Genomic DNA, 9,444 nt, shown 5'->3' on the forward strand with positions numbered 1-9,444 from the left:
GGGGGGAGGGGGAGAGGGGAGAGAAACAGTACCAGCATGACAAGATAATGAAGAAAAAAAGAAGAAAATCCAAATGAAGGGAGATGAGAAAAAATACATAAGATGTAAGAGAGACGGAGAGAGGATCATAAAAGAAGAAATACGTCCACGCAGATTATGGCAGCCATTGGTTTCAACCCAAAACTATTCGTTCAAGTTTCAAACCCATCCCAAATCACTGGGTTACAAGATATTTTTATAGAATTAAACAAAGAATTCCTACTCCAATTCCAAAACTGAACTAAAAGTTAAATCTAACTCAGAGTTCTCTCTAAGTTGGACTCAAAATAATTGAAACAAACTCTAATTCTAACATACTATTAACGACTCTAGCCAGATAAAGATAAAAGAAAAGAAAAATACATTATTATCTCTACCTAAACCTATGCCTAACTGCATCAGGCGAAGTCCATCTGAACAGTCCAGTGAAGAATAAGAGGATAGCAAAGCGCCAATGATCGAACAAAGCACATGCAGAATGAGCACGGAGAAAAATAAGAAGGAATTAGAATTTAGGGAATTAAGGAATAAGGGTTTCAGGGGGTGGTTGGTCAAACAATCAAAGATGGGCAAGAAAAGTTTGTGTTTTTCTTTTTTTCTTTTTCTTTTTTCAATTTAAAAAAAAAGGGGCACATATTAAACATTTAACACTTACTTAAGCCAAACCCATTTTTCACCATATCTATCAGCTAAAAACGGAAAACAGCAAGCGGAAAATTAATTTGGTAAATTCGGGTATGTCATTTTAACTAACAAAGATACAGCCTAGTCTTTCTGTGCTCCAATTTGGGCTTGTACACTATGTAGCATGTCACCACTTGATGGCAGTTAGATGCTTCTTTCTAATCTTCCTATTAGAGGTACCTATGAGAGTATCTCAATATCCTGGCACCGTAAGTAGGCTAAATGCATTAATAGGGGAAATGAGTCCAGTGGCTACCTAGAAGAAATGATCCAGTTCTGCGCTGCTCCATCCTATCAATTTGGCGGTGTGGTTTTGCAGGTCAGATTCAAGTAATCCAAAACCATACCAAACTGGGCCACCATATTGCCAGCCCTTTACTAGCCCCTCCATCATTGGATCAGAAAGGTTTTGCTGTATGAAAAGGCCCAAGATAGTAGCCCCAAGAAAATTGATCAATATCATATAGACTAGGGTCATGGTTATTTGACTTTTCTCATTAAATGTAATTCATCTGGCAGTTTGCAGTCTCAAACATTTCATAATCCTGCAAATCATTCACACAATGATAAGTTGCAACCCCGACCAGCACCAAATCATCCCAGCCACATCATGCATACTCATTCAATTTCACACATCTCCCATTCACCGAGTATTCTTCTCTAACTAGCCAAAGTGACAATACTGGGTTAAATTTCATGCTTGGCTCACCAAAAAGTTTTAAAAAATGCCAAAAATAAATTAAAAGGATAACAAGTTAGTAATGAAAACATCATCAAATAGTAAGAATTCATGCTTATTACCTGAAGACAGGATATCTCTCTCCAATTGTGCAGAGAAGCTCTGTAATGGGACGGAAAAAAAAGTAGTTTAGTCAAAAGAGAAGGGGATAAAAAGAAGGAAAATGGACAAGAATTTATCGGGCGACTGTTCAACTGAAAACCATGGCAGGAAGTAAAAGTAATAACAAAATCCAACATATACATAATAAATGTTGTTATAAAATACTTGTCCAAATAACAACAGCATGTATTGATCAATGATAATGACAAAATTTGAAGTGCAAAGCACCAGAAATCAGGGAAAGTGGATCTTCGTACTCTCTGGTTATGACAGCTAGAATGCTCATTAATTTTCCAGAAACGCCAATGCACCTAATATTTACTTGATTATGATATCTAGTCTCTCTTATTATGTCTAGCAGGATAACCTTAGAAAAAGACACAAAGCTTCGGCTTAATTCGTATACTAGTACAATTAAGTCACATGAGCTTACAAAATTGATAATCCAAATGGTAAGGGAGACTAATCTTACAAATGCACCACCAAGGGCTTCAACTGCACGGAGCCGTTCTTCATGCATATCTTCTGTCATAATTGGAGGATCCTGTGATTGTTTTACAGGAAAATAACGGGATATATGACGATATGTTATAGATATTATGAAAAAACAGGACATAAAGTATCTGTAAGGTGTAAAGGTCCAGATATGTAATAAGACCTGGGTAGAAGGAGCATGCATCATCTGGTGTGAGTTCAAAAGCATCATTGACCCCACAACACCAGATGATCCCCTCCTGATCTGATCGGGCTGTGGACATGTAGATCCCACGGCATTTTCAGGCTCAATACTAGACCTTTGAACAGTTGAATCAGAACCATCTCGTCTCAATGAGCTGCAGCAAAAAACATATAAGTTTGAATGTCTTAAAATTCATAGGCATTGAATTTCAAAATCAAAACAAAGATAGGAAACTACTAAGGATAGGTTAATCAGATCAAAGAAGCTCAACATAGATGTAGTGACCAATGCAATAACAGAAATATGGTTTTCCAAGAAACATAAAGTCACCCACATAAGTAGACTCCAAACTGATTTGCAACCTTGCCAGCCAACCCACGCAACACCATTATTAGCAGAAACCAATATCAAAAGACATGGTCTCCATCCTCTTTGATAACCAGCTTGATAGTGCACACAGTCATGAGGCATATGGTCATAGGTGAGCCAGCCCAGCCTGCAAGTTTTCAGGTCAGGGCTGGGCTTGGGCCCAGAAGATAGCACAGGCGTCAGGCTGGGATCCAGCTCACTAGCCCATAAAGGGTGTTGTCAACCACATAACACTATATGTGCTATTAATATAGAATGGATCAGACAGTGTTATAAGCTATGCCCGTAAAGCTGTAACGTACATAATTTTCTTAAATGGGCCGATTTATGACATATAGTTCATACTTCATAGTTAGATACAGGTGGCTGGGCCAATGTCAGCCTGAGCATGGCTCATGAATTTGGGGCTGGGTTGAGCCAGACAACTCAAGCTAATTCCAGGACCACCCTGCCCAAGTTACATTGAGGCACAACATTGAAACCCCAGAAGTGTCGCCTTTCCCCTCTTTTATATGCTTCATGTGCAAGGAGAATGGGGAATTGGTGGACCACCAGTTTCTTGAGAGTTCATCTTCCAAAAGGATAATGCTCCATTTCCTTAATGTGCTTAACCTGAATTGGACTTTTTATCTTCCAAATGATGGGTGAGTTGATGTGGTTCTGTCAGGATCCCATTCGGGGCAAGATGGAAATTTCTGCCGGAAGCTACTCTTTTGGCAGGTTTGTGGTTCATTTGGGTAGAGAAATGCTAGACTATTCCCGGATGACTTTGCTTCAGAACTAGCGGTTATTGGAAGGGTGAAGTGAAGGTACATTAGGTCAAATATTCCAAGGCAAAGAAAAAATCCTTAGGACCCCCTTCCAAGTGGGTTGGAGAAGCTGAATTTAACTGACCTTTGATAGGCTACCCAGGGCCATCTTGGGTGGGTGGTGTCATCAAACCTTCATAAGGAGAGGTATTGAACTATTGAAGGCATGGTGTTCTAAACGAGCGGTATTGATGGCATAACTGGGACCTAGTGGTGAAGAGAACTCCGTCAGAGAAGATTTTTTTTCAATTGGGATGGGGTTGGAGTTTGCTTTGAGGGAGGGTTTGACACAGAATTGAAGAGGCTGATTTCACAACTATCATTGCTTGGGTCAGATCCGGCACAAAAGGACCTTTGGAGGTTTGCCAATGTTCTAAGGCATATCAAGTTCTCCGCTTCTCAGGTGAACTGCTCATTCGTTTGGAACCCAAGGACAAAAAATGGCATGGCAGTTCTACTGGATACGCAGGTTGCCGACAATGAATGAATATCCTTTTGCTAAGTTCAAAAGATTCCCTCTCTTTGATTCTACATTTTTATATAAATAGATTGTCCCCCAGACTCCTCTTAACAGACCTTCAAGAGTAGTAGAGAATTGAAGATTTCCAAGTTAAATCCAAAGTTCTACTCTCAACTAGAGGAAGGAGCACAATCCCCAATCCCCATTTTAAAAATTTGACATGTATGAGCTTCGAAATATCCTAGATTAGAAATACTTAGTTTGCTGAAAGTCAAATCTCCACAACTAAAGAACATTGAAAATTCTACTTAGGAAGTGAATCCTTCTCAAAAATTTGCACCCAGCATTTGCTGTAAGGTCACCTCGGTTGACTAGGCAACGCCTTAATGCCTTGCTGGTGTCGCCTTATTTTTTCCCTCCAACAATGCCTAGAATCGCCTAGACGCCATCACAACTATGCCCAGGATAGCCATTCCCACAAAACGAGCGCCTCAAGTTACTTCCATGGTGAAAATGGATTCTTTGCTTTAAATCAATAGTAGTCTGAAAACAGTGAAAGTCCCATCCATTCTATAGGTTTTTTCCAACACTTCACAATCTAATTCTCTGAATTCAGAACCTAAAATCATAAACATGTTACTGTACTTCCAATATTTTAGAAATGCAAACCAAAGTACTTTCATCCAAGGACTTCTCAAGTACAAAATTCTTGTCTTCAATCAAAATTCACCATCCAGAAATCAATGCCAGTGCTTCTCTTTTAGCAGTGGCTAGCAAGGTTCGAAATCTCGTTTCGTTTTGATGTTTTGATGGGTTCAGAATCACCAACTTGGCGCAATCACAGCAAGTTGGCTTTTTTTTTTCTTTTTTCTTTTTTTTGACTTGGTAGACTGTTTCGATGGTCAAACAGCCATATTTTGACCTGAAACTTGGTGTGTAGCTTGTTTTAAGGTTAATAAACATGCTTAGAGCATAAATTTGCAAAAAATATTAGAACATGATATTGTTTTAATTTTTTTTACATAAAATATTTTTTAATCAATTTTAAAAAATATTTTAATGACATAATACAACAAAATCAAATATGGTATAGCATAACAAGCATCATGTATGCTTCAAAACACTTTAATATTAATCTCTTATTTTTCTTTTATTTTTAAAATCAAAACATAATATACATGATGCTTGTTATGTTATACCATATTTGATTTTGTTGTATTATGTCACTAAAATATTTTCTAAAATTGATTAAAACACTTTAATATTAATCTCTCATTGTTATTTTATTTTCAAAATCAAAAAAAGGTTAGAAATCTCGTTTCGTTTCAATGTTTCAGTGGGTTCAGAATCACCAACTCGGCGAGAACACGACGAGTTGGCCTTTTTTTTTTTTTTTTTGACTCAGTAGACTGTTTCAGTGGTCAAACAGTCATATCTTGACCTGAAACTTGGTGTGTAGCTTGTTTTAAGGTTAATAAACATGCTTAAAGCATAAATTTGCAAAAAATATTAGAACATGACATTGTTTTAATTTTTTTCTTACATAAAATTATTTTTTAATCAGTTTTAGAAAATATTTTAATGACATAATACAACAAAATCAAATATTGTATAATAACAAGCATCATGTATGCTTCAAAACACTTTAATATTAATCTCTTATTTTTAAAATCAAAGTAGAATATTTTTTCTTATTTTTAAAAATTATTTTCAATTATTAATCTTTTTTTTTTTTTTTAAAAATTAAAAAAAATTTCACTCCGATAGAATCGTAGGACAGCCAATGGTGAGTAACATATATATAATTGACTTCCACCAAAGATATATTTATCATAAAAAGTAACAATTTATGTTAATGGAAAATGCATTTTTAAACCAGAAAAATTAAAATATATATATTTATGTACCAAAAAAAAATTTCGACTCCGTGAGGTCATAAATCGGCTTCTAATGTCTAGCATATAAAAAATATAACCCCATCCAACATGTATTTATGTACTATTTCAAAAAAAAAAAAAGGGTTTTGAGGATAAAACTTTACCTTTCCTAAGCCTGAAATGTGTAGATCTTGTTGTAGGAGTGCTTTAGAAGGCAATATGTGTGATGATTTGACTAATTAGAGGTCAATAGGGTGACTGTGTTCAAAATGCAAGATTTCACCGAGATTTCACCGAGACAGACGAGACAAGTCGAAATTCACCAAAATGAAGTATTTATAAGCCTTTACAATGTAACATTTCGGTATCTCATCGAGACGATACCGATATCTCAACCAAGATATCGAGATTTCAACCGAGACCATGTACAAAGTGTATTTCGTAGCCTACCTCGTCTAGGCCAAAAAAAATCACGAAATATCCAAGATCTCAGCGAGATTTTGAACCATGGTACACAAAGAAAATTTTGACTATCTCGGTGCAATCTTGGTTCCATCTTGCATTTTGGATATAAAGTCAACCTACTGGCCTCTAATTAGCCACATCATCACATATATTGCCTTCCAAATCACTCCTACAACAAGATCTACACATTCTAAGGTTAGGAAATATAAAGTTCTTTCCCCAAAATCATTTTTTTTATAAATAATACATAAATACATGTTGGATGGGGCTAGATTTTTATAAGTTAGACATTAGAAGCTGATTTATGACCTCACGGAGTCGAAAAATTTTTTTGGTACATAAATATATTTTTTTTTCTGGTTTAAAAATGCATTTTCCATTAACATAAATTGTTACTTTTTATGATAAATATACATTGGATGGAAGTCAATTATATATATGTTACTCACCATTGGCTGTCCTACGACTCTATCGGAGTGAAATTTTTTTCATCCGGTAATTATTTATTTTAATTTTTAAAAATTTAAAAATAGATTAATAATTGAAAATTAATTTTAAAAATAAGGAAAAATATTATGTTTTGATTTTAAAAATAAAAGAAAAATAAGAGATTAATATTAAAGTGTTTTGAAGCATACATGATGCTTGTTATGTTATACCATATTTGATTTTGTTGTATTATATCATTAAAATATTTTATAAAATTGATTAAAAAATAACTTTATGTAAAAAAAATTTAAAACAATGTCACGTTCTAATATTTTTAAAAATAGAAGAAAAATAAGAGATTAATATTAAAGTGTTTTGAAGCATACGTGATGCTTGTTATGTTATACCATATTTGATTTTGTTGTATTATGTCATTAAAATATTTTCTAAAATTGATTAAAAATTAATTTTATACAAGAAAAAATTAAAACAATGTCATGTTCTAATATTTTTGCAAATTATGTTCTAAGCATGTTTATTAACCTTAAAACATGCTACCCACCAAGTTTCAGGTCAAAATATGGTTGTTTGACCACCGAAACAGTCAACCAAATCAAAAAATAAATAAAAAAAATTCACCAACTCGCCGAAATCTCATTGAGTTGGTGATTTTGAACCCACCAAATCACCGAAACGAAATGAGATTTCAAACCTTGATGTGTACTCAAATCCAATGGAGGAAAGACGATTCTGATACAGATGATACACTTGTCGTCTTTAGGGTCTTTAGACTAAACATCATCCCAAGACTTGAGAAGTGACTAAAGAAGGAGAGTCGTCCAACATAACTAAGTTCATAAATTGGTTAGGGTCTCCTAACACGAGTAAGGTTGGTAAGAAATTCAGACTCCTTCATCGCAGTAGAACAGAACATCTCGTTCTAGTCATTCAAATGGATGATGGATCACAAGTTCAATAAACCTAAAGTGGCAACTATTTAATAGCCCTAACAATGTTGAACTGAGGGAAAAATTAGGGTTCTCACATGCTTAGTTCACCTGTCATGTTTCACATCAAACTCCTCGGTCAAAGCCCGCATTTGAGTTGGCTCTGCCACCACATTGTCATTTTCCTGTTTTCAAATAAAATAATTATCACTCACCCCAACGTTCATAGGGAAACAGGCAACTACTAGTCCCTATGTGAAAAAAAAAATTATAAGCATTCGATTAACAGAATAATAGAAAATCCAGCACCTCAATATCACCAGAAGAATGATATTCTCTTTCAAAATTATCTTGATTACTTTGATTCAATCGACTCTTCTTTTCAATGCATATTGCAAGCTGAAAAGCAAACAACAAAGTAAAAATAATGTTGCCAACGTTGGACCACCAGGAGGAGACCCAAGACTTTGATACAACAGAAGAATTGCATGAACATCTGAAAATCATAGAAGAAGAACCTAATGTCTGCCATGTGGCAAAAATTTTACCATGGAGATGTTTCCCAGGAATGTTCTGAGAAGGCAACCAAGCAAGGCTTTAGGGTTCTTGACCAAAATGTTAAAGAACCACCCCCTTATATTCTTTGGCCATTTATATCAAACAATCCCAAATTGATTTTGAACCATTTTTCAACGCTTCACAACACCGCAAGTCAAAATCCTTTTAGGCTGAAACTTACCAGATGAGTAGTAGATAATGATGCAGACAAGAAGCCCAAAATTTTTGGCACCAAATAAGCTTGCCACATGGTCTGTTTGTAATTTGTTGACAAAGATTACAGTGGCCAAGTATAACTTAGAGACTTTAGAAGAGATGTGAAGATACCATTTGTAGTTTCTGGTGGATTAGACATGTGGATAGATCAATAACACCGTTGGTTGGCATTCGGGGTAACGGTTGCGACTCCTCCCAAAACCAGCGAACTTCTCGAACAAATTCTACCCAGAGAACCGCTATAGCTAATTACCATTTTAATTGAAAAAATAAGAAAAATAAGCAACATGTCAGTACTGCATTGTTATTATAAAGGGAGTGCCAATAGGAAAATCCTTAAAATTAGATATGAAATAAAGATAACAACTGATAGAAAACCCTTGAGTTCATACATACCACGTATGTTGCAGTTGCCAAACCAAAGACAATTCAAGCAAAATTGAGCAAAAAGAGACTCAATTGGTGCGCCTTTTATGACTCTTGAATTTTTGTCTTCGTCCTTAATATGATCTGATGATTGAACTCCTATATCTGGAACGAGGCCATTTAGTAAATAATAGCAAAGAGAACCAGATAATAATGAATTGCCCCTAAGAGCAACAGTGTTCTTGGGAGTACAAAACTTCACTTGGAAATAGTGGATGCAAAGAGAATTATTAGAGCAGGGTAAGTGATACAATAGGAAATAAAACAGGAAACTTGCCAGTTCTAAAACTAAACAGTGCCCCCAAATAGTTTACTCTAAGCAAAAATAATAATAATAATAATAATAATGGATACAGAGTATTCAATTCTGTTAGAATGAAGATTAGTGTGCCGCGCAGGGGTACATTGGGGCTTCCCCCCCCTCCCCACAGACCCTAATTAGAGTGGGCTGGCTGGATGTGGGGTATACTTGTAAATACTTTATATTTTCTGTTTTGTATTCCTATCATAACTCTATCATGATTTTATATTATAAATAGGGGACTTGTGTTTTTATATTATAAATAGGGGACTTAAGTGATCACTTAAAGACACATAAGTATTCTCCCATTCTTCCTGTTAACAAATTCTTTTTTTTTTTTTTTT

General features: G+C 35.1%; 1 protein-coding gene across 3 annotated transcripts in view; it reads right to left on the bottom strand.

Annotated features, from left to right (window-relative positions):
• The window catches only part of LOC122067353 (rab3 GTPase-activating protein catalytic subunit-like), a 35,271-nt gene that overhangs the window by 21,042 nt on the left and 4,785 nt on the right, over positions 1-9,444 (bottom strand). For all 3 annotated transcript variants that reach the window (XR_006136664.1, XM_042631181.1, XM_042631180.1), the window contains exons 5-11: positions 8,770-8,904; positions 8,485-8,618; positions 7,909-7,998; positions 7,711-7,784; positions 2,223-2,397; positions 2,037-2,108; positions 1,525-1,564 (exon numbers count right to left, since the gene is read on the bottom strand). Coding sequence is in view for 2 of the 3 variants with exons in the window: in XM_042631181.1 (XP_042487115.1) it covers positions 1,525-1,564; positions 2,037-2,108; positions 2,223-2,397; positions 7,711-7,784; positions 7,909-7,998; positions 8,485-8,618; positions 8,770-8,904 (720 nt within the window). In the remaining variant the exon portion in view is untranslated. The remainder of the gene's footprint in view (positions 1-1,524; positions 1,565-2,036; positions 2,109-2,222; positions 2,398-7,710; positions 7,785-7,908; positions 7,999-8,484; positions 8,619-8,769; positions 8,905-9,444) is intronic.

This window comes from Macadamia integrifolia, unplaced genomic scaffold (assembly GCF_013358625.1).
Source record: "Macadamia integrifolia cultivar HAES 741 unplaced genomic scaffold, SCU_Mint_v3 scaffold2868, whole genome shotgun sequence".
Lineage (NCBI taxonomy): Eukaryota > Viridiplantae > Streptophyta > Magnoliopsida > Proteales > Proteaceae > Macadamia > Macadamia integrifolia.